Raw genomic sequence first — 25,702 nt, forward strand, 5'->3', positions numbered from 1 at the left:
CATAGGCCTCTCATTAGCCATGAACAGTAGTGCCCCCCTCCCTCCCTCAAGGACCCTTTTCCAGTTTGTGCTTGTTAGCTTTGTAATGTGGCAATTATATCCTCAAGAAGCCGCGCACGTATCTCCCACAAGTAACATGAAATTGCAAATCTCTCCTTATTTCCCCCAAGCCCCCTCCTGTTTGTGGGGGTGGAAATTGTTATTATTTTAATGCACGAAACCACAAGGCCAATTTCGAGCAAATGACTCATAACGGGGAGGAGGGGAGGAAAAAAACAGCCCACAATTTCCTATGTTCAGCTTCTCCTTAGTACACAATAAGGTAAAATATTAAATAGGCTGTAGCCTGAACTGCTGTGTTTTATGTTTTGGTATTCGTGGACTCATACTATTGGGTTTTTTTTAAAAAAATTGTGTGTCCAGGCATTCCAAATTCTGCAACTTGAATAGATTATACAAATTGAGGATAATGTACATAATTTCTCTAACTTTGCATGAATTCTGCAGGGTAAAAAAAAAATCAAAATCAAAACTCTATTTGTTCACTGAATGGTCCCAGGGTAGATTACATAAAACATAACAAATTAAAATAATTAAAACCATTAAATTAAATGAAAACCACAAAACTGAAGAAAACCACAAGAGCAAGAACGCAGCAGTATAGAAGGAGGGGACACACTCACCCAACAGCCTGAGTACAGAGGTCCGTCTTATCCTGACTACTCAATAATAGTACAAGAGGGAAGGGCACCGGGCAGCCTAGGAGACACCACAGAGAAGGCCCTGCCATGCAACTCCACCCCTCAAACCACACAAACATGTGGTGCCACTAACAGGCCCTCTCCTGGGCAGGTTGGCTTAGTTACTTTAGTTTAACCTAACAGCACAAGAATAGCTTTGCTTGATCAGGGCATTGGCTCAGTCCAGCATCCTGTTCTCACAGTGGCCAAACAGGCTCCCATAAGAAGCCTGCAAGCTGGACCTGTGTGCATCAGCACTCTTCCCTCTCATGTTTTCCAGCAACTAGTATTCAGAAACATGCAGCTCCCGGCAGTTTAGCAAGCAACTATGTAAGTGCTGCAACTGGGCCATCGGCAGCCACAGTCTACTCCTATTATTTACATTTACATCCTGCCTGTCATTTCAGTACCACGGAGAGCTCCCGAGTGAGCAACTTGTTCCAGCGATGGTTGAAAGCAAACCAAGCATTCAGGGCAATGTGCATGGTGGTTCTCTCTGCAGTCCCCACTGTCCTCGCAGCAAAGAGGTTATGCTGAGAGATTAGGATTGGCCGAAGGTCACTCAGTGAGCTTTGTGGCTGAGTGGGGATTCTCAAACCCTACGGCCAGCTTGCTGCCTGCACTTGATAGGGAATAAAGTGCTTTCCATTTAGAAGGTGTAGTTGTGGTCCAATTGGATCACCCAGTCCATGAGAATTTTCAAGGATTTATGCCAATGGCAAAAATATCCTTGAAGGATTCCATGCATCTTCTGTGTCTTCATATTACCCGTTTAGGTAAAGCAACAGTCTCCTGGTGTAAATGTCTCTCTCTCTCTTAGCCTAAGAGTTATTGTTATGCAAAAAGCTACGCTGAGTATATATAATTGTAAACGTAAATGCCATTTCAGTGTGTGTCTCTTACAGTCCAAACCCAAACATATTATTCGACAGGACTTGCTCCCAGGTAATTGTGTATAGCCAGGATAGCCAACATGTTGCTCTCCAGTTTGTTGGGCTACAACTCCCATCATCCTTGACCGTTGACTATGCTGGCTGCAGCAGATGGGAGTTGGAGTTCAACAACATCTGGAGGACACAACATTGACTACTGCAACTTAAGGGCTGCAACTTAAGATAACAGATCATAGAATTGTAAAACTGGAAGGGAGCACAAGGTTCCTTTAGTAAGTGTGCATGCTAACGGGGAGAAGAGAGTGGTGGGGGGGGGTACATTTGGTGTCTCTGGAAATTTTAACATGTCACTTGGGAAGACAGGCGAACTAATACCAGTGTACTGGAAGAAGCAAAGATCACCAGTGTTGAAATAATGGTTCTTCAACATCAACTTTGTTGGACTGGTCATGTTGTGCGGATGCCTGATGATCGTCTTCCAAAGCAACTACTCTATTCCAAACTTAAAAATGGAAAGGGTAATGCTGGTGGTCAACAAAAGAGGTTTAAAGAATGTCTCAAGGCAAATCTTTAAAAATGTAGTATAAACACCAACAATTGGGAAACACTGGCCTGCGAGCGCTCCAGTTGGAGAACAGCCTTTACCAAAGGTGTCATGGGCTTTGAAGACACTCAAACTCAGGACGCAAGGGAGAAATGTGCTAAGAGGAAGGCACGCTTGGCAAATCAACTCCCACTCAGAAACCAATGTCCCCACTGTGGAAGGACGTGTGGATCCAGAATTGGCCTCCACAGTCACTTATGGACTCACTGTTAAAACCGCGTTTATGGAAGACAATCTTACTCGTCTACAATTGATCGCTAAAGAAGAAGAAAGAAGACATTGACTCAACATTTAAAAATTGTATCACCAAAGAAGTCAGTGTGAATCAAATAAATTAGTGGGATCTGGGCTTTACTGCAGATGTGAGGATTCCAGCTGGGTGGGGAGAAGAGGGGCTGTGTATTTTTGCAAAATTAACTCAATATCCTGTTTGCCATTCATGCTTCAGGATGCTCACAACTGACACACCCTGGTCTCCTCTCCTCCCTTGAAAGCACAGGTTCAGTTTGCCTTGCTTTGCTGGGAAGAAGAGAAAGGCAGCCCTTTTGGAATGTCAGTGGCTTTGTTGTATTTCAGTTCGGTTTCTCTGCATCTGTAGAACACAAAGCACGTGATGCCACACGCCGCTTTTGCTCCTTGTTCCCCACAGATGATAAATATTTTCATGATTGTTAATTTTACATGCTGAAGCGAAACCCCTTATTAATGATCCCCCGCTATTTGTCATGCGTCCCCCACAGCTTTATCTCTCTGCTGTCAATTACGAATTCCAATTTGCACCAGTTCTCTAAATAGCGCACTGTTGCAATACCTCTTCCAGTTTAATTCACAAACCCATTTTTTCAGAGTGAAAAGCTAGGCTGCTGACTGCTGAAATCTGCGGGACTTGATTTATTTTCCATGCCAGTTTTATACTAATTGAGTTCTGTGTTCTTTCAGTTTCACCCTTGTGAAAAAGGCAGTGCTGCCCATCCATTTCTCCAGTCTCATCTTTTCAGACCTCCTATATAAGACATTCTGAGGCCTTTTATTTCAGGGCCACCCCCCAATATGCTTATTGAACTGCATATCTCATGCATGACCACAACTTTCTTCGATGCAGGAAGGATTAACACAAATGTGGAGGCTGCTTATTTTTAGGATGCCGTTTTTGAATGTTTGATATTGCTTTGCTTTTCATTATAATCTGATATGTATAATATTATTTTGTTCCCTCCTAGCTGGCTGGTCACAACAGTTCACCAAGAAATTTAATTAAGGTAGACGTATCTTAAGACATTTAAGCTTTCAGCTTTCTGGGATATGGGGAAGCCTTGGCTTGCAATGTCGGTGATGGGTCTTTGCTGCTTTCGTATGTCTAACTTGCAAATGTTGGCAGGTTCCATTTTTAGTAATCCCGAGTTTTTTAAATGAATGCCCAGTTGTTTGACTCATGCTCAGCATGGTGGGTAAATACATTGATACTGAGGCCATACTAACAAATCCTCTCCACTTAATGTTGACCAATCTGCCTATGCCCAGTGAAGGATGGAGACCTTCTGTTAATCAATCAAATACAAAGAACTGATTTTGAGTGCCAAAAACTGAAGTACTTTAAATATGAGCAAAACAATTTGGGGAGAAAGAAGCATCTACCAATGTGGTAAATAATTCACATCAGTGACGAGCACATGGTCTCCTTTTAATACAAGAACCTTAGTTGTTACATTTTGTACCAATATTTAATGGTTCGAAGAAAATGCAGCCGTCAATGTATTTCCTCTGAGATGTGATCCTTCACTTGTTTAGTTTTCATACCTGTTTGTAATATATTGCAAGGACATTGGATGGTGTCTTCCATGCCCATGTGTGCTGCACATGAGACCACTTATAGAATGTCGTTGGCAATCCACACAATTTGTCTTGGTCTTTCACCCAGTTCCCTTTCACAACGATTTCAGCCTGTGTGTTTTCTTAGAAACCTGTTGATCCTTCACAAGACCTTCAGTTGCTTTGCTTCTCATAACCCCACCTCTCTAAAGCCCTATTAGGTGTTATCTGAAACCTAACTGAACATGAATGTGGAGAGCACAAGAGTGGCTAGTGGGGAGAGATGATAGCACTCACTGGCCTCCTGGGACTGGCGTGGCTGTGGCTTACCGGGGTGGCGGCGGCAGGGAGAAGAGCAGGGTGGTAGGGATGTCAGTACGGTGTGAATGCACCTGCTGTCCAGAAGTGTGGACTGCAGTTTGCATTATCCCTGACCATTAACCATGTTGACTGGGGCTGATGCAAGGTGGGAGTCCAGAACACCTGTGAGGCATCATGTTGGCCACCACTGCTGGTCCATCTGGACAAGCAAACTATGGTTTGCCCTGAAAACCAGGATTGCGAATCAGGGTTTGTTTGCACAAAGTAGCTAATTAAGCAGAGCAGCTGGGGGGTAGTGTGTAGAGGCAAATGGATTATTCCCATAATGCCAAACCAGGGGTTCTAGTTAATGTGTGAAGCATCAAGTTATGTGCAAAGTGATCTCTGCTCTGTCATTTGTCCACTTATATGCCACTTCCTTTAAACAAATCATGGAAGCGGCACACAATTAAAAGAGCAAAATAAAACCAGCAATCAATATTACGTTTATTCATTTACTAATCAGATTTCTAGACATATTCCATTTAATTATCTCATATATGAAGAAGTTGGCTTTAAAGGGGTGAATTGTTTGTTGGAGGTGCGAAATAATTTGTATAAAACTTTTTTGAGATTTTGAAATTCTTCTTAAGATTTAAAAGTTGGAACTGAAAATTCAAAATATTTGGATATGTATAAGTCAATGGCCTGTCTGTATGTTTCACTCTTTCAAATAACTATCCTTTCAATATGCTTATTTTTGATGAGGATGTTGGTGGTGATGATTCTTAATCTTTCAAGCCTTTTTGTTTTGTTTTGGCTGTTGTAAGCCCCGTATGGCTTAATAACATTATTTCTTCTCTGTCATTATTTTCTAACTTTATATCCCTCCTTTCCATGAGTCACGATTAAGGCAACTTATGATTTAAAACTGGGTTGGTCCTCCCCATTTTTTCAGACTTTGGCTCCCATTTTCCCTATTTGCCACGCTGGCATATGGAAGGGGGCACAGCTGCTCCACCCCTTACTCAAAAGGAAGTGGAACAACACATACATTTACTGCCTGTTGTGCTGCTATGGAAACTATTATTGCAGAATTTGTGTGAATGCTTGAAGCTTCTTCTGCTGAGTCAAACCACCAGCCCAATCATTTCAGAAGCTCTCCATGATCTTAGGCATGGGGTGAGAGCCGCGGTCATGTTAGCGGATATGATAGGGCTTCCCCTTTCTCTTCTTTCTCCCCTGCAGCATCCCAAGTCCTCCATTCTCCTCCAGGCAGTCCTCCAGTCCTCAGGAGCAGAATTTGGGAGGGCACATGGGGTTGCAGAGGGAAGAAGAGGGAGGGGAAGTCCCAGCTGTGGAACTAGATTTCCACTGTGTTTGTGGGAGTCCACAATTGGGTATCATCCAACAGTATTCTTAGCTACGGTATCTGAGATTCTTTTACAGGAGGTGCTGGGAACTAAACATGAGACATTCTGCACGCAGAGCGTATGCTCCTCTGCTGAGTTCTGGCCTCTCAGCAGCTACAGTGGCTGTGAATCTCCCTTCCCCTTGCTCGCTGTCGGTCTGAATATAAAATACAATCTGCTGTCTCTTTTGGTCAGCATCAGTCACCGAAAACCAGACGAAGCACGAGGCTTACAGTTTGACGTCTGAAAATTACGACCCACTGGGAAGCCTGCAATCTGCGATGCTATTGGTAGCATTGCATTCTGTTATTGTGCGTCATCCCAGTGCCTCCTTCTCAACTACCGATTTGACTGACAATAACTAAAAACTCCAGACATGCACATTATCATTAGGAGGAAACTTTCTAACGGCACGGCACTTGACAAGATTGATGTTCATTCTGTTTCCCTTGCAAGTCAGACCATCAAATGGCAGCTTGACAGATCAAAGTAAGAGAAGGGTGGGTTTGGGGAGCGTTGTGGGCTTCCCCACTTTTAAATCACCCAGGAGGGACACAACAATATCAAGGCGACAAAACAGTCTCACTGAGAACAGTTGGCCATTCCATTTTGCGAAGACTCTAATGCAATGATTGTTAACTCAACAAATGAAAGTTGTTGGGTATCATTGTGTTGATTCCCAAGACGACAAGATGATAGATAACCTTTTGTAAAATAAGTTTTGGTTGGGCATACAATGTTCTTGAACTTGTCCTTCTCTAGCTTAAGAAGAGTATTTTTTGAAAAAGAGAAACAGCGCCAGAACAGTTCGTTGCGATCAAATTATGGGTTGTTGTTTTTTCCTTAGGCCTTCAAATTCAAACTGTCAGATGTATCAGATACTGGTTGAAACCCTTCAGGTTTTTTTAAAATAACTTTTTTATTCATTTAGCTCATACCATTCATGAATCACTTCTTGTGATGCGATTTAACAACAAAAGCATCAACCATAAAGACACACACACACACACACACACAAATTCATATAGAGTGGTACCGTGGGTTACAGACGCTTCAGGTTACAGACTCTGCTAACCTCAGGTTAAGTACTTTGCTTCAGGTTGAGAACAGAAATCGTGTGGTGGCAGCGTGGCAGCAGCAGGAGGCCCCATTAGTTAAAGTGGTACCTCAGGTTAAGAACAGTTTCAGGTTAAGAACGGACCTCCAGAGCAAATTAAGTTCCTGACCCAAGTTACCACTGTATAGAAGCCTACCCTGATGCTTAGAAAGTTGAGGTAATTTTAATCTGTGTGGGGTTTTTTAAACTTGTGTATGTTTTAAAATTATGGTTGCGATTTTTCTCTCAGTTTTTTCTTTTTGTAAACCGCTTTGAGGTGTTGTTGTTGTTTACAGTCAAGCGGTGTCTAAATTTTATGGGGAAAACAAACAAACTGATTTTAAATCCAGTACTCATACAGAGTGGGATAACAAACTCCACTTTAAAAGTTTGTTGGAAAAGAGAAGACTTCAATAGGTGCTGCTGAGGTCATGGAGAACATGCCTGTCTTACATGTATCTGGAAAATGTCCTGAAGGGTAGGAACTGCGTGAGTCCTGAAAAGATATACTTCAGGTATCAAAGTGGTGTGTCTTCTGCATATGGAGGAAGCACACCTCTCTGGGGAGGGAATTCTAGCACCTAGGAGCTGCCACAGGAAATGCCTTCTCCTGGACCAGCCCCCACATCCCCAAATCCACTGGAGGAATTACCAAGAACCCCTGTTTGTCAGTCTTAAAACTTGAGAGAGTCTGTAGGAAAGGAGTTGGTCTTTCAGATACCTGGGTGAGGTGGAAGACCCCTCAAGACCAGAGGAGGGCATTTCCAGACACAGTTGAGGCCAGACATCTTTGCGTGTGTGGTCCTGATCTGGGGCCTGTTGGTTTCAAGTGCAGAAGAGGACGTAGTCCTGTTGATGAAGATTCAGCTGCTGGTCCTTTACATGGGCTAGAGGGTTGTGTGGGTGCCATCTTGTCCTTTGTCTTGGCCCAGCTCTTTTTAAGCACCGCTGGTGACAGGGCGCCTAGATTTTTACATCCCTCATTAAAGTACTTAATATGGGAAGGGATTAGGGAGCATCAGTACTGGGTGACCCCACACCTTTAAATAATTGTTTGCAACACTGGATTTAAGAGTAATCTCTGCTAATGAAAAGTAGGGAGGATAATAACAGTAGCTCTTCTTTATTTGTGAACAAACTGTCGAGGCGCACACAATGATTTTCTCTTTTTTTTCCTTAAAAAAGGGGTTTAAGTGGAATTACGCTGTCTTCTCTTGACGTGTTATTCGTCCTAGTCCCGTTAATGAGCAATTTGGGTTTTTCTTTTCCTCTGTAATCTTTTTAAACTTGGTAACGAAGCCTGCCTCAATGGGTAAGTGTTTATAAGCATCTGAGGAGCACGCAAGGAGGATTTTACAGGGGTAATTAAAATGCTTTATCCCTCTTATGGCTGTTGTAATATCTTATTAGATTTGGTTGAAAAGTGAAACATATTGTTCATGAAATGTGCACAGTGGCGGTATTAATGATGTGACCCTGTGGGGTTGCAAAGACCTGATTTAGCTGGTCTCAAATTGAATTTGCAGTTTCCGAAACGAACCAAACCAGCCGAGCTGTTTAGAATTATCGCTAATGGGGCTATATTGCAATGAAGAAAAAGGATTTTTTTTTCCAGAACAAAAAGAGACATTTGCAAGAAAACTTTGAGAGCTGGAGCATGGCATTCAGTAAGGACATAGGGAGCCACCTTACACCAAGTCAGACGATTGGTCCTTGTGGGTCAGTGTTGTCAACACTGACTGGCAGTAAGACCCCAGGATTTTAGACAAGGGAGATTTTCCTGTTGCTACCTGGAGATGCTAAGAATTGAACTTGGGACATTTTGCACACAAAGCGGATTCTCTACAGTGCTTTCCCCACAGCTGTATCCCTCAAGGGTAGTTGTGATGCTCTACCCCATGGAATGAAATGAGCCTTTTTACCCCATGGGAGCTCTTGTGTCTATAACTAGGATGGGTGTCAGGAATGAGCCAGCTCCAAGTGAAGGTTTGCAGCCAACTGCAGCAAGCAGTCAGGAACAGAGAGGCTTAGATGTTAGTCAGACAGGGGAGAGCCAGCAGATGCAGACTTCGGTTCTTCCTGACGTTGACAGAGAAGCTGATAAGGCAGTAGCTGAGAGCAGGCTAGAAAACACAGCCAAAGCTTGCTGGAAGCACAAATAGGCGTGAATAGACTTAGAAGAAGAAGAGTTTGGATTTGATATCCCGCCTTTCACTCCCTTTAAGGAGTCTCAAAGCGGCTAACATTCTCCTTTCCCTTCCTCCCCCACAACATACACTCTGTGAGGTGAGTGGGGCTGAGAGACTTCAAAGAAGTGTGACTAGCCCAAGGTCACCCAGCAGCTGCATGTGGAGGAGCGGAGACGCGAACCCGGTTCCCCAGATTACGAGACTACCGCTCTTAACCACTACACCACACTGGCTCTCTTAGAGACTGTTAATGCTTTGATTAGCCATAGTACTTTAATAATAATAAAACCCCTCCCTTTTTATATCAGTGAGCAATATGTGAGGTTTTGAGTGTCCTTCTCATTTTATTTAATTCCTTTATTTTCACATCTTGCCAAGATGGATGGGACCATTGGTAAAGTGGCAGTCAGCTGACATTGCACTATCAGTTTAGGTATCTTATCTATCCTGCGTGGATAGTGAACTCATTTTCGGAGTGCCTGTCTTTGTATAGCTGAGAATCGCAAACTGGGGGAGAGCATTGTTGCACACTGGTCGTGTTTGCTGGCTTACTATAGGCACCTGGTTGTGAGAAAAGGGATGGTGGTCTATATTGGCCTTTGGCCTGATTCAACAAGGCTCTTCTTAGAATCGGATGTAGCCAAAATGGTCCCATCAAAGCACAACAGGAGGCAACAACAGGTTCAGTATGTAGAAGAACAAACAAGCAACCCTTTAGGGAGAAAATCCTAAGCGGGCAACAGCAATAACCACCCACATTCCCAAACCCAAAATATCCCTAAGAGGACTACGAACTGAGAATGCTCAGTGAGTACATAATGTTGCGTGTCTGCTGGGGAAAACTCTCTGAGAAAGTCGAGTGGGGATGGAATGGAGCATCTTTTAATAGGGAATAACTGCCTACCTGCTTGGAGCCCTGAACAGGAGCACTCCATACTACACAGGACCCTACTTAAAATTTGTTTGCAGTGCTGTGGGTAGAACCAGGCAGAGGGCCTTCTCGGTAGTGGCACCCACCCTGTGGAACACCCTCCTATCAGATGTCAAGGAAATAAACAACTATCTGACTTTCAGAAGACATCTGAAGGCAGCCCTGTTTAGGGACGTTTTTAATGTTTTATCGTGTTTTTGATATTCTGTTGGGAGCCCCCCAGAGTGGCTGGGGAGGCCCGGCCAGATGGGCAGGGTATAAGTAATAAATAATAATAATAATAATAATAATCCTTTTGCTGTACATCCCTACCTGGTGTGTAATACAGTGGTACCTTGGGTTACATACGCTTCAGGTTACATACGCTTCAGCTTACAGACTCTGCTAAATAGTACCTCGGGTTAAGAACTTTGCTTCAGGATGAGAACAGAAATCGCGCGGCAGCAGTGGGAGGCCCCATTAGCTAACGTGGTGTCTCAGGTTAAGAACAGTTTCAGGTTGAGAACAGACCTCCAGAACGAATTAAGTACGTAACTAGAGGTACCACTGTAAAATCCTACCTGCTGCCCAGTGGGATGGGCAGGTATTCAAGCTTCCCAAAACTGAGAAGGCTCATCCTGGGGTCAGTTGAGCATCACTCTTTGCCTCTCTGACAAAAATGTGTTAGTCACATGTGTACCCCAGCTTTCCCTTCAAGGAGTTCAGGACAGTGTGCATGACATTATTCAATTTCTCCCCTGCCAAGTCCCTGTAAGGTGTGCTTAGATGAGAGACTGGAACAGTGACCAGAAGGGAGACAGTGAAGGAGCCATAGGAAATGTAGGTTTGCAATGAAATTTGAACCCAAGATACACCAGGATGAGAGAGTTCAGAGTTATCTTGGGCTTTTCCAGGTGAGCCAGAGCTCAGCCAGGCCTACACTGGTGTAAGCTGGGCTCTGCCAGCTCACCTGTGGCCCAGCCAGTGGAACTTAAGCAAATGTAAGTTCCTCAAAAGGGGTGAGATAGGGCTGGAACAGTGTAAGGAGAGACTTGTACCTCTTCCAAACCCTGGTCAGCTGTTTTTGTGATGTGGTTTCTGGGATTCTGTTGCTTTACTTCTGTAAAGTGTTGCTTTACTTCTGCCTTGAAACCAAATGGGGCGATCAATTGAGGAACGCAACTCCCCGCTGTGCTGTTTAGCTTCGTTACCGCTGTGCCTGACAGCAGATATGCAAGGGCCTATGCAATCTCTCACACAGCTCAAATGATTGTGTACCATTTCCTGACACTTCAAAATCATTATGAGCCTCTTGCCTCAGATGGCTGGACTCTGAAGTGCATTTTCGGAAGGGGAAAATGCAGACTGGGGTCAGGACAAGAAAGAGAGCCTTCCGCTTGCATGTTGCAAACTCATGTCATGATGGATTCATGAGTTGGTTCCCCCATGACAAATTTCACATATGGGATCCTCCGTATGTGTTAATCCGTGGGTTCCAATGGCCTCCGACACACTGCTGGCTTTTAAGATCTTGGCATATCAGTGGGCAGAAAACTACTTGACGTAGATGATGTTGGTTGCAGTCAAACCCTCAAAACACCTGGATTCTTATTGGATGCACAGCTAAGCTTGTTTTTGTGGCCTTCCATCAAATTTTGTTGCCGCAATGGCCCCTCCTCCTTCCAGTTCTTTCGAACTGGAAAAATATCATTGCAGCACCAGACGCAACTCAAAAGCTTTAATGGAGCATAGAGAAACTGGAAAGGTCATGTTTTTGTAGCCTCAGAACGGAGAACAATCCACTACTGGATGGCCTTTGAAAACCGAAAAAGTTAATGAACACAGTTCATGCTAATAAAATTGTATTGTTTCCATCCAAGAGTGTATATTTGATAAATCCGAAGCATTTATATTTTGTTGATTGTCTGGTTTCCAACATTCTGACACTTAAATGGCATATAGATTTATATACATGCATGCACACAAATATACAGGGACTGAGTACTGGAACCATACCTGGTAGCAGGGACAAGCGGGGAATATGCCATGGTTACATTCTCTTTTCTCTTTCTCTTGTTTTCTCTAGTTTTTCAATACTTTTTTATATATTGGAAACATTTTTCAAAAGCTTTGGGGTGGGTAGGTGCGGGGGATAAAGAAGTGCTTTACCTTGGACTGAGGACGACACAAACAGGAAGGGGACACTCGGAAGAGGGGAGCCCCTGTTGTATGAAAGGCAGGGTTGAAAGTGTCTCCCAGGGTTAGAGACTGGGCGAAGAAGTAGGCTCCCAGGTTGAGTCTACCTCTCTGTATGTGGATAAATGACATGATAGATTTGATATAAATATGGTAAAGGGCCTCACAGGTATTTTTTCTCTCTTCTCCCCCATTTGTTTTTTTTTTAATATTCTTGTTCTGTAGACTAGTTTGATTCTTGTATTTTATCTCAAAAAATGTCAGTTTTTAAAAAAATTAAGCATACAAACAGGCAGTTGGATGCAGTCGAAGGTTGCTCAAAGAAAGCGAAAGTATAAATACAGGACATTTGTTCCTTAAAAAATGGTTTTTATCAGCCTTTTCAAAGTAAGTTATCTAACCCAAGAAAATGAGTTTTGCAAAGCCAGGGCTAGCATGGGGGGGGGGGTACCATACATTATCAGCTTCCAAGGATCCTTCTTGTTGGGTAGGGACACAGTGCCTGTGTTCAAACATAGCAGCAAGCCATGGTTTGTTCTAACCATGGCTTGTTCAGCAAACCACAGACATCTCGCAGATGAGCAAACAGCCCACTGCTTGTTGGGAATGCACACTTTCCCACTTCCTTCGTAGCCTCAAGCACAAGTTACATTTGTGCTGATGCTAAATGGGGTTTCCATCTTTTCCCGTAAATAAATGTTTATTTATTATATGCAAATGCCAGTCTTTCAGGTTTGCAGCTGCTTAGCTTCAGCCCTGCTGCAGCAACACATTTTCCAAAATGATTCACTAGACTGCAGGGCTGCCATCTTGACCAAAGTTAGAAGCGACCTGGGTTTGTAAACTTTGGCTAATGGAGAACCTGGTTACATAATGCTCTGGCCGGAGAGGGTGGGGTACAAATAAAACATTATTATTATTATTATTATTATTATTATTATTATTATTATTAATTGTCATTATTCTTCAATGGTTAAGGCCCACAGTGGAGAGTAGAGGGGAATCCACGTGGGACGAAGGATTGGGAGAGAGGACACGTTCCCAGAGTTCGTTCCTTATTTGCAAACCATGGTCTGTAGGGAACCAACATTGTACCCAATCTGTTTGTCTGATATGTAGCATATTCATTTAGTCTCTTTCATGTGTGTGTGTGTGTGTGTGTGTGTGTGTGTGTGTCATGCCCTTACCCCCCAAACCCCCCATCTCACCAGTAAAATTGCATGAGAGTCAGTGAATGATAAGTCAGTATTTAAAAAACACTTACTTTTAATTGCGTGATAGTCATAAAATAAGGACACAAATGCAGGCTTTCAGAAACATAGTCCTCACAATTGAATTCCCTCAATTGTTTATTGTTTTATTGAAGAGGATGCCATAAAGACACACATACTTTTATATACCATATTTTTCGCTCTATAGGATGCACCCGACCATAGGACGCACCTAGTTTTAGAGGGGGAGAACAAGAAAAAAAATCTCTCCCTCTCTGTGCAGTGCCCCTTCATTGAAGCGGCAGGAGAAATGGAGCCCCTTCCATTTCTCCTTTCGCTTTGCTGAAGGGGCGCTGCGCAGACATCCCTCTTGCTCTCCTGGCTTCAGGTGGCTATCCCTGAAGCCAGGAGAGTCTTGCAACGCGAAGCCTCTGGAGCACGGCAGGAGCTCTCCCACTGCGCTTTGGAGGCTTCGCGCTGCTTTCGCTGAAGCCATGGAGCCTGCATTCGCTCCATAAGAAGCACACCCATTTCCCCTTAATTTTTGGAGGGGGGAAAGTGCGTCTTATAGAGCGGAAAATACGGCACTTTATATCGTTCCCAAATCATAACATAGGAACTTCATGGAACTATAGTTCCCAGAGTGGTTTAACATTGAACCCCTCTTCACAGGGAACTTGGGGAATGGTAGCTCTGTGAGGGGAATAGGGGCCTCCTGACAACTCTCAGCACCGTCAACAAACTATAGCTCCCTTTGAGGGAAGCCATGACAGTTCAAGGTGGCATCACCGTGTTTTAAATGGAATGATATGAATGTGGCCTCCGGCCTGCTCAGGCCCACCCCCACATCACCTTCGGTTCAGCCCATTTGAGGGTTTTCCCTCATCCCTGCTTTTGCAGCGGGGAAGCTAGCTGAACTGGGACGGGGAAGTAATCCAGCCTCTACCCCAAACCGGCAGTTTGGATCCAAGCAATATTCAATATCCTTTCCAACAGCATGCCTTTAAACTAGATTTTTCTTGTCGTGTGGTGCCTACAATTGAGCCAGATGAGCTGGAGAGGCGAGGGTAGGAACCAAATAAGGAATCGAAAGTAGAATAAAGTCTCGTTGTCTTACTTTGAATTAAATAGAAATCCTTTTCTCTCTCTCTCTCTTGCAGCAATCAAGCTCTGGGGATCTGAGGACTCTGAGGAAAGGGTTATCCCCGTACCATTCCGAGTCGCAGCTGTCATCACTGCCGCAGTATCAGGACGCCATGCAGAATGTAAGATGCACGCATCGCTATCTACCTCGTGTAATTACGCTGATGGCAATCGTAAATTAGGGGAGCGAGGGAGACGGGAGCCTGACCCATGAATGCAAACATCTGGCAGGCGGGCTGAATTGATTCCATCATTCTGCAAACACTGGAAAGCAGGAATCAAAACCAAGTGTTTGATTGTGGCATGTGTACACTCTGTGTCCTCTTGTTCTGTTTTCATGGGAGTCGTGAGAAACCAGTGCTGGCTATGAATAAGAACATAAGACAAGCCCTGCTGGATCAGGCCAGTGACCCACCTTGGCCATCATCCTGTCTCACAATGGCCAACCAAAAGCCTGTGGGAAAACCTGCAAGCAGAATGGGAGCTCAAGATCACTTCACTCACTTCCCATACTGTCTCTGACACTCACATGATAGAAGTGTTTAAAATTATGCAATTGTGGATAGAGAAAAGTTTTTTTTTTTCTCCTTCTCTCATAGCACTAGAACTCACAAACATCCAACGAAGCTGATAGCTGAGGCTCTTAACGATTTTTCTGCCTCTTGTAGCAATTGTGATGCGCCATGCTGGGTGCCGCACGGTTTTTAATTGCGTTTCTAACCGCTTCTCTTATTCCTTATATATTGTATTTTATTGCATTGCGTGGAATTCAGATTGTAATACGATAGAGAGCAATGTAAGGAATAAAAGAAGCCATAAAAATACAATTAAAAATTGGTATGAATATTTAATGCCGGCGCCCGTCTTCTCAACTGCAGCTCCACAGGCATGCTGCAGACTGCTAAAATGGAGCTCACACACCGCGGTTTGGGAACCCCGGGCTGCAAATCAGCTTAATAATAGCTAGGTGAATAAATCAGTCACAAAAATCAGCAGTGCTACCCTGCAGAGCTGTAATTAATTTAAGAGAAACAAGTGTCGTTGCAGCACACAGTGCATTAAGTGTAACGTGTAGTTTGACCCTCAGCTGACAACCAGTGACACCTGGTGGGTTTGTGTGTACGCACATGTATTTCATGCGTAAGATAAAAAAGGTTGACCCTGTGTAAAAGAAAATACCCTTTCCCGTAAGGACTTTTCCTTGCGCCCTCGGTTATTTTTGTTTGGACTGGCAATGCATGGTCAATAAGCTCATGTGACTCAAGATTTTGCAGGTGGTTAGAATAGGTGACCCATTTGTATGATTCCATGACTTCCTTTGCTTCCTCCCAGAGAACCCTTTTCCAGAGCAAAACATTTTCGTTGTTCTATCCTGGACACCTCCCTTTTATTTCCCATGACTCCCAGGAACTACTGGACACAATGTAATGGATGGCCTACACAAAAGCGCTTCAAAATGTTCCTCTCCCAAATATTTACCAAGGACTTTTGGACCGTTTCCACAGAGTTGCTGGTAAATGGGTGGATAAGAAGTGCTAACTGTGAAACTTCCCAGGGGCTTCCCGTCAACAGAGTGGTTTCACGTGATCTAAGAAATGATTAGAAGGCAAGAACATGAGCGCTGCTTATCTGTCACGGCTGGAACGTTTTGAAACTGAAGAAGTTTTGCAACTTAAGACCTTTTCAGTTTTAAGGAGTAAACTGGGGCTGATGGGATGGGAGTCCAAAATGCCTGGAGGTCACCAGGTCAGGGAAGGCTGATCTAGCCAATCAGAATGCTAGGTTGCAGGTGACTCAGAGGTTTGGCTTATACATGATGTGGCCTTTACAGGGAAGAAGTATCTTGTTCTGAATCTCAAACTCCTCAGACATGCGTGAACTGTGCTTAGTCTGTAAGTCTAGTTCCCTGAGTTTTCCCTTTCCTTCCCTCCCTCCCTTCCTTTCCTGAATGTTGTGTTGAGTTTTCGTAACAGGTAAGTTAGAAAGCAATTAACATAACCCTCCCTGCTCCATACAAATAACAAAAATAACTATAATTACAATTGCCCTCTCTGCTTGCTCATTTTTACCTTGGCTCACGTAACGTTAAAAAAGCATATAGCCATAAAGTAGAGGCTGGACTCCAAAAGCTGTGATTCTGTTGATGGGAGATAGAATCATAGAATTGTAGGGACCCCGAGGGTCATCTAGTCCAACCCACTGCCATGCAGGAATCTCAGGCATCCATGACAGATGGCCATCCAACCTCTGCTTAAAAACCTCCAAGGAAGGAGAGTCCACCACCACCCGAGAGAGATTGTTCCACTGTTGAACAGCTCTTACTGTCAGAAAGTTTTTCCTGATGTTTGGTGGGAATCTCCTTTCTTGTAACTTGAACCCATTGGTTCGCGGAGCAGGAGAAAACAAGCTTGCTCCATCCACCATGTGACAGCCCTTGGAATATCTGAAGATGGCTATCATATCTTCTCTCAGTCTCCTCTTTTCCAGGCTAAACATACCCAGCTCCTTCAACCGTTTCTCTTAAGTCTTGGTTTCCAGACCCTTTATCATCTTGGTTGCCCTCCTCTGCACATATTCCAGCTTGCCAACATCCTTCTTAAATTGTTGCAGCTCTACCTTGCTGGGCAAGTCACTTCTGGCATGGTGCCACCAAACTGTTCTGATAGTTAACCCAAAAGTTAACTGTTCTGATAGTTAACCCAAAAGGGCAGCTGTATAGAAAGCCAAAGATCCCCTGTTCTCATGCTGGTAGATCCCGATATTTGATCAACATTCAAATATGCATACCAAGCACTGTTTAAAATGGCACAAGCCAGATAAATCTTTTCCACGTGATTCTGATGGTTGTGCAACTGGGCCCTGAGCATGGTTAATATCTACCCCAGCATTTTTCCTACTGAGGAAATGCTTGTTCTACTTGGCAAAGTGCTCTTCTCTGTTTGGAAGCTGGATGTCTTGATATTTGTTGGAAGCACAACAGCAAGATCTCTTACTGTGCAATTTAAGGGTTAATTCTGCTAGTGTTAAAGTCAACTAGCCAAGGAGGGTGAGTGGGTTGTGCTTAACAAACAGGCAGAGTGGCTGCATGCTCATTGAGCCAACACAAGCTCTGATTGGCTCTGCAGTGCTGAGGGAGATTTTCCTCTGTATGGTTGATTGAATTTCTTCCAGCTGTTTACAAAGTTTGAACTAAGAAAAGGGGGGGGGATTCTCTGTTACTTTCTCTTCAAAGTATACTCTGCTTTAGTTCCGTTAGTTCCGTTAAAGTGTTATCAGGTTCCTTTTTTTCCCTCGACTCCCATCTGCATTATTCAAGTGTCTTTGCTAACAATATTACCCCATAGCTCCAGCCTTACTCCTTAACAAGATAAAACCATATGACACTTCCTCACTCAAGTATATCTGAGGTTGCCTTTCAATGACAGGTGATATATAAGAAGAAAATAGGTAACCTAATAAAATAGTTGAGATCAGCCTCGACTCACAGTCTTGCAAGAGCTCATATCTCCTTTGTAGTCTTAGGGAGCTAGCATGATATATAGGCCTCTGCTGGTGCACGTAATAAAGTCATTTTAAGGAAGCCATTCTCCAAATCATAAGAGATAATGAAACTCCTGGAGAGGGGAAATGATCAGTCTTTAAAAGGCTATGGGAGGGGACCATTTTTCTTGCAGAACTGAAAAAGCAAATTGAAAGCATTACCATACAAATGAGCCTCTCACACCATCAGGAAAGTAGCGGGTGGGTGTCCAATCCTTGCAAACAGGATGCTGTAGGACACAAAACTACTCATTACGCTGTGGATCTGCTCACAAGCCTCTTAATTCTTTTTCTTCTTTTTTTGTAAGGGGATATGTTGGATCAAAAACTACTTCTGCAAATAAGTAAATAAACAATGGAACTTCCGTCTTTGAATTCTCTTGTTGCCAGGTCTCAGCAGTGCCATCCCAATAAATAATCAGGCATAAACAAATGGCCACTCAGTTGCTAAATAATCATCCTGCTCTTTCTTCATTCTGTCATATAGCAAGGAAGCTAACAACCAGAGCCCGGTCCAAAAGACATACACTAAGAATTAAAAGCGTTCTGAGCCCGGTTCCAGAATTGAAAGTGATCTTACAGTCCTGTAGGGCTGAGAAAAGGTCCCCCATCCTCTGCCTGAGATGTTGCTCAGCAGATGTGCCCATGTGGAATATGCTCCCCTTAGGACGGCCTTACAAGCCAGTGTGGTGTAGTGGTTAAGAGCAGTAGTCTCGTAATCTGGGGAACTGGGTTCACTTCCCCGCTCCTCCACATGCAGCTGCTGGGTGACCTTGGGCCAGTCACACTTCTTTGAGGTCTCTCAGCCCCACTCACCTCACAGAGTGTTTGTTGTGGGGGAGGAAGGGAAAGGAGAATGTCAGCTGCTTTGAGACTCCTGAAGGGGAGTGAAAGGCGGGATATCAAATCCAAACTCTTACTCTGTTACTCTTATGCGGAATGCAACTTGGACAGCCTTAAGGCACCTGCGAGGTAGCTCAGTCAGTAAAGTGTGAGATTCTTAATCTCAGGGTTGTGGGTTCGAGCCTCATGTCGGGCAAAAGTTTCCTGCGTTTCAGGGGGTTAGACTATATAACCCTACTGGTCCCTTCCAACTCTACAATTCTGTGATTTTATAACGCTGCCTTCTGTGGAATGCAACTTGGAAAGACAGTTGCTTTGGGCATTTGCTGCTGAATTGCTCCTGAGGAGAAGGAGCAGCCCTACTGGTGAAAGAGATCAAAATGTCCGCTATTCAATTCAGCTACTTAATTTACTGTCGCTGCAAGAAGAAAGAGAGACGACAAGGCCTCTCCCCTCACTCCCCGGAACCCAAATATATTGGGCTGTCCCTGCACAAAATATTATTTACTCAGATCCACGGGTAACTCTGGGCCAATTTTCTATGGTAGTTTTCCCCGAAGATTTTATGTGTTTATGCATTTAGCGCATTTTAAAATAATAATAATATTAAATAATAGATATTTATTTATACCCCACCCTCCCCAGCCAGAGCCGGGCTCAGGGCAGCTAACATCAGTAAAATTACAATAAAAACATAATGGGGGGGGGCAATTTAAAATACGGGTTAAAATACAATTTAAAATGCAGCCTCATTTAACTTGTAAGCCATTGCTTTAAATGTTTGCTTTACTTTTGGGAGTGCAGTCCCATTATGTGTTTTACAAGCTGGTCTCCGACCGTAATAATAAATTGTTCTTATAAATATTTACTTTTGCATTTGTCTATACTGCCTGTTGGAGCATTTTGTGTTTTGGCATACCTGTGCACACGTTTCCCAACTCGCTTGGCTTTGAGGGGACCTTTGAATTGGATAATTTAGCTCACAGAGCTCAGCGGTGCCCAGTGGCAGCAGGTGACTAATGAATGGCAGTACAACTTTGCAAGGAAAGGGAGGAGACAATGGCTAAAGAGCAGAGCCAAAGGGAAGGAGAGGCCGACCGCGCCATGAGGCTGCCGAACAAAGGATGAAATCTGAGGCAGCCCTTTTAACACAAGGACAATACAAGAGGGGGAAATGGATTTGTGGGTAGAGACAGGAGGATGCTTCTTCTACGCTTCTGATTGGGTATTTAAAAAGGCAACGGAGCAGAAACATTATGGGCTGCTGAAGAAAGCTAAACCTTATCCTTTGGCTATTGTGCAATATTCAAAGAGGGCAGGGAATCGTGAACAGTGGAGGTTGTCATAAGATGATCCTAAGAACAGCATAAGAACCTGCTGCATCAGGATAGTGGCCCATCTAGTCCGGCACCCTGTTCTCACTGTGACCAGCTCTGGGCCATAGAAGCATAAAATTGTAGAGTTCGAAGGGACCCTGAGAGCTAGATGCTTGTGAGAGCACAAGAGCCCTCTCCTCTCCTGCAACTTCCAGCAACTGGTATTCAGAGCAGTATTAGAAACTCAGATACAGTGGTACCTCGGTTTTTGAACATAATCCGTTCCAAAGCACACATTTCCAGAAGTATTTACGTCCGGAAAACTCAATACAGAAGCCACGTGGCATGTTTGGCTTCCAAAAAGTGTTCGAAAACCAAAGCAGTTACTTCCGGGTTTTCGGCATTTGAAAGCCAAAACGTTCGACGTCCGAGACGTTCGAAAACCGAGGTACCACTGTATATAAACTGATCACCAAATGGCACCTTGAACCTAGGTTACAGTCGCCACAACAATATGTCTAGGTCCCCATCTCCCCCCCGCCCCGCATGAACTTTATTATTGTTGCTGTTGTTACTATTATCATTTCATTTCTATACCGCTTTATATTGTAAAGAAAAAGAATCTCAAACACATTAAAATATCCAATAAAACAGATTTGAGCTTCAAGGAGAATATTTCAGAGCTTTTTCTAGGTGACGATTTGCTTTGCTTTCCCCATATGTATTCACCTACTTGATTTATATAGCTGCCCCACAGCAGAAGTACTCTAGGAAGCCAGTGTGGTGTAGTGGTTAGAGTGTTGGACCAGGACCTGAGAGATCAGGGTTCAAATCCTTACTCAGGCATGAAGTTCACTGGGTGACCTTGGAATCAGTCGCAGCCTCCTAACCTACCTCACAGGGTTGTTGTAGGGATTAACTGAGAGGAGCTGGGTAAACCATTTACTCCTTGGAGTAAATGCAATAAATAAGCTCTTCTGCTCGTCTTCTTGAGAAAGCTGGAGGGGCCAGCCAGATGGAGATGTCAGTCGCCAGCCTAGCATCCAGAGATCTCCACGTGGTTGCAATTGGACCCGTGCCAGTCACAAAATGCACCTGGAGATTTTCGATTCAGAGGTATACTGTCTCAGACAGCGGAGGTAATAAACAGCCCTCCTGGTTAAAAGACAACAACTGTGTGTCAGATCACATGTGGAGGAAATTTCCCTCTACAATTACTGTATTTTTTGCTCTATAAGACTCACCTTTTCCCTCCTAAAAAGTAAGGGGAAATGTGTGTGCGTCTTATGGAGCGAATGCAGGCTGTGCACTATCCCAGAAGCCAGAACAGCTAGAGGGATCGCTGCTTTCGCTGCGCAGCGATCCCTCTTGTTGTTCTGGCTTCTGAGATTCAGAATATTTTTTTTCTTGTTTTCCTCCTCCAAAAACTAGGTGCATCTTATGGTCTTGTGCGTCTTATAGAGTGAAAAATACGATAAATTAAGACAGTCTTCACAACTGAGAAGTAAGACCTCTGTGTCTACTAGCTGGTGGTGTGCCCAGAACAACTCTTTCAAAATTAACATCTGGGACCATCGCATGTGCCTATATGTAGCAAGTCCTCTGCATATGTGCTTAGTTCTGAATGTCCTTCTGGAAAACATCCATAAGGCCACAGAGCAATAAAGAGTATGCATGCATATGCATGTCTCTGTGTGCATGGGTTCAATGAGAATATGGACATTGGAAGCTGCCTTCTGCTGAGTCAGATAAATGGTCCATCTAACTTAGCATTGTCTACACTGACTGGCAGCAGGTCTCCAGAATTTCAGACAGGAGTCTCTCTCCCAGACCACCTGGAGATGCCAGGGATTGAACCTACGACTTTCTGCATGCAAGGCAGATGCTCTCCCACTGAGCTAAAGCCCTTCCCCCTGTTTCAAGGAGGGTTATTAATCAAAGGGGGCATGTAAGCCTTTTTTTGTGGATTAAGTAGATTTCACCGAACGTTGCCAAGGCCCTGAAGATACGCTGTTGTGTCTGACAAGTTGGTGTCTGAGCTGTGCAGGCAGATGGAAGGGGGCTTGGCTTGGCTTGTGGGCAAGCCCCATGGTTAATTCATAGATTTGAATGTTTACATGGCCGGCTGCTCAGTATGTCTAATGAGAGGCAAATTAAATAACCGATGAAGGAGATTAGCATCTGGAATAAAGTCCATCTCAGCTGGAGGAAGAAAATTGTTTTTGTTTTTCCTTGCTAATACCGTGCATCAAAAGGCCTTACCCGAGTTTCGAAGGCCTTCAGTTTGATGTTGGGAAAGAGCTCCTGATTTAGGCAGGACCCATACAGTTCCTCCCCTGACCTTTCCTCCCCTCGCTGCAGAAAATAAAAAATAAAATTGTGTTTCCCAGCTTGTGCCCTGTAGCAAGACATTCTGGGTTTTTTGGCAGCAGGAAAATTCATCCCAGCAGGAACTAGTACAGCACTGCTATTTAAATATATGAGGGGGGGGCAGGCCGGGGTTGTGGGGTTTGGTTTGTTTTAAATTGCTTGCCCACAGTGCATCTGACTACTGGGTACCCCAAAATTAAATGTCACAACTGGTAAATGGATAGGCTGGGCAAACTGATGACCAACTGATATTTTGGTGCATCCTGTATAACAGAGGTCAGCAAACTTTTTCCAGCAGGGGGCTGGTCCACTGTCCCTCAGACCTTGTGGGGGACGGGACTATATTTTGAAGAAAAAAATGAACAAATTCCTATGCCCCACAAATAACCCAGAGATGCATTTTAAATAAAAGGACACATTCTACTCATGTAAAAACACGCTGATTCCCGGACCGTCCGCAGGCTGAATTTAGAAGGCAATTGGGCCACATCTGCCCCCCCCGGCCTTAATTTGCCTACCCATGGTGTATACTGTAGGATTATAAGGCTGAATTTAAAAGCTGGACTTTGGCAAAGAATAGTATGCATTATAATCTCAGAATGTGAAAGTTGTAAAGGACCTCAGAGCCCATCTAACCCAACCCCAGTTCACTGAAGGAAGCTTTCTGTCACATCATCCTCTGCTTAAATGCCTCTGGCAAGGGAGGGGACACAAGCTCCTGAGAGAGGCTGGGACACCGTCTAGCAGCTCTGACCATTAGTGGTGCTGATGATGGCTCTCTGACAAGTGGGTCAAGAAAATGCCATGGTACGATTGTTGTGGCCGTCCTTTGTGAAATAGGAGAAAGTCTTGCTTCTCCCATTGGCGTGTGTGCCCCACTGCGGAAGATGGAATATGGACTGAGCCCGGGAATGCAGTGGTTTCCTGGGAATCTTGCTTTTCATTCCAAAAATGCAGCAAGTTTCTAGACCTCATGATCGTAGAGAAAAACTCAGAAGAAATCTTACCTGCACTCAGAGTGAGGCTGGGTATGTCAAGACAGTAGATTCTTGCTCATGTACTTGTGCCACCAATGAGTGGCTGCCCTTTGGGTCCCCTTATTGCTGGGGTTTTTTAATAGTTAGTGCTGTTTTTCTAGAAAAAGAGGTGCCAGAACTCACCATGAATACCTCCCTTGTTCTTTTATAATGGTAATTGTGCCCACCTGAGAAGTGCCAGAACTGAATCCCGATGAGTCCTAGCTGGAAAAAAAAGCCCTTAGTTGTTGTATTTGCCGATCCAGAAGTTTACTTCATGACAGAAAAAATATATATATATGTGAAGCAGTGCTTCTGTTCCTCCCTCACCCGACCTGATGGTCACATTTGGAGTTGAGAAGTTTATTGTCTCAAGCTCACTCTGGGTATTGTGTGCTGTAGTGGTTAAGAAGCAACGGTACTTCTCTAAGGAGCTCAAAGTGGCATGCATAGTCATACAGTGAGGGAGGGGGGACTATGCATGCCACTTTGAGCTCCTTAGAGAAGTACCGTATTTTTCGCTCCATAAGACGCACCTAGTTTTTAGAGGAGGAAAACAAGAAAAAAATATTCTGAATGAAACAGTGGAGGTATGATTTTTGTGGTTCATGCTGTTGCCACAGACACATGATCTGATGGTGAATTTGGGGTGTGACCTAATGCAAAAATCTTGAGGATCCATGTGGATCCATGCTTTGTAACCACGTTTTTGCACCCACGCAGCCCCATGCAACAGTGGGTGTGTGATTTTTTTAGTGCAGGCTATAGCCATGGACATGCTATGTGATCTGATGGTGAATTTGGGCTGACCCAATGCACAAATCCTGAGGATCCATGGGCTTTTACCTCTCCCCTCCCAGGCAGCCTATGCTAGAGTCCCTTATCTCTCTTCCGATCCCACCAATCAGCTGTTTCCTTTCAACACTCCCTTCCCTCTTGTTCGCCTTAATGTCTTTTCCTCAGCTGGAGCAGTTTTTTGCTCCTCCCTTTCTTCTAATTTCTCTCCTTATTGCTTTAGTCTTCCTGTTTCCCCCCTTTGCAAGTTTGCTGTCTTTACCTCCCCCCTCCCAGGCAGCCTCCTTTATCTCTAGCATCCCTTATCTCTCTCCCCGTTCAGCAAACGATCAGCGGCTTTGTTTCAACACTGACTTCCCCCTTTCAAAAAAAGAAGCATGATCTGCTTTTTGCCCCTGGGCAATTCGGCTCCATAAGGGACACGGGTGGCGCTGTGGGTTAAACCACAGAGCCTAGGACTTGCTGATCAGAAGGTGAGTGGTTCGAATCCCCACGACGGGGTGAGCTCCTGTTGCTCAGTCCCTGCTCCTGCCAACCTAGCAGTTCGAAAGCACCTCAAAGTGCAAGTAGATAAATAGGTACCACTCCGGTGGGAAGGTAAATGGCGTTTCCGTGTGCTACTCTGGTTTGCCAGAAGCGGCTTAGTCATGCTGGCCACATGATCCGGAAGCTGTACACCGCCTCCCTCTGCCAATAAAGCGAGATGAGCGCTGCAACCCCAGAGTTGGTCACGACTGGACCTAATGGTCAGGGGTCCCTTTACCATTACCTTCAATTTGGCCCCAAGGACCACACATTCGCTCCATAAGACGCACAGGCATTTCCCCTTACTTTTTAGGAAGAAAAAAGTGTGTCTTATGGAGCGAAAAATAAGGTAAGTGGGATATAAATGCAGTGAATGAATGCATATTTGACATACATGCCACAGTCTTCCTTTCCCCACTCTCACAGGAGACTGAGGAGCTTGTTTCCACTCAGCCTCCTTGAAACTTCAGCGTTTCTCAGCCTTTCACAACCCATCTCTTTGGAGCGTCTTCCTGCTTTTTTCCTTAGCGGAAGGGAGACAGCTGGGCCCGGGAGGGAGGGGAAACCGCTGCCTGCTGGGACGTTGAGCTGCAGCCATATGGGCCCCTTCATTAATCTTCCCTCGCACGCCACCCCCCAGCCACCCATATAAAGATGGTGTGCCCTAACTGTGCCAAAAGGGGCAGGTTTTATTATAGACGCCTATTATTTCCATGGAATTACATGGGCAGCCTTATCCTGACCGAGGCCATCGCTTCATGACCTTCCTCTACATTTCCAGATTGCCACTGCTA

General features: G+C 44.4%; 1 protein-coding gene across 4 annotated transcripts in view; it reads left to right on the top strand.

The window, feature by feature from the left end:
- Nucleotides 1-25,702, top strand: part of CCDC85C (coiled-coil domain containing 85C) — a 170,588-nt gene that overhangs the window by 128,852 nt on the left and 16,034 nt on the right. For 3 of the 4 annotated variants that reach the window (XM_081864260.1, XM_081864258.1, XM_081864257.1), the window contains 2 exons: nt 3,458-3,496; nt 14,521-14,625. In XM_081864260.1, the coding sequence (XP_081720386.1) occupies nt 3,458-3,496; nt 14,521-14,625 (144 nt within the window). The remainder of the gene's footprint in view (nt 1-3,457; nt 3,497-14,520; nt 14,626-25,702) is intronic. The other variant, XM_081864259.1, reaches the window with a different exon arrangement.

The sequence above is a fragment of the Podarcis erhardii genome (genome assembly GCF_964252035.2).
Source record: "Podarcis erhardii genome assembly, chromosome: 1".
Lineage (NCBI taxonomy): Eukaryota > Metazoa > Chordata > Lepidosauria > Squamata > Lacertidae > Podarcis > Podarcis erhardii.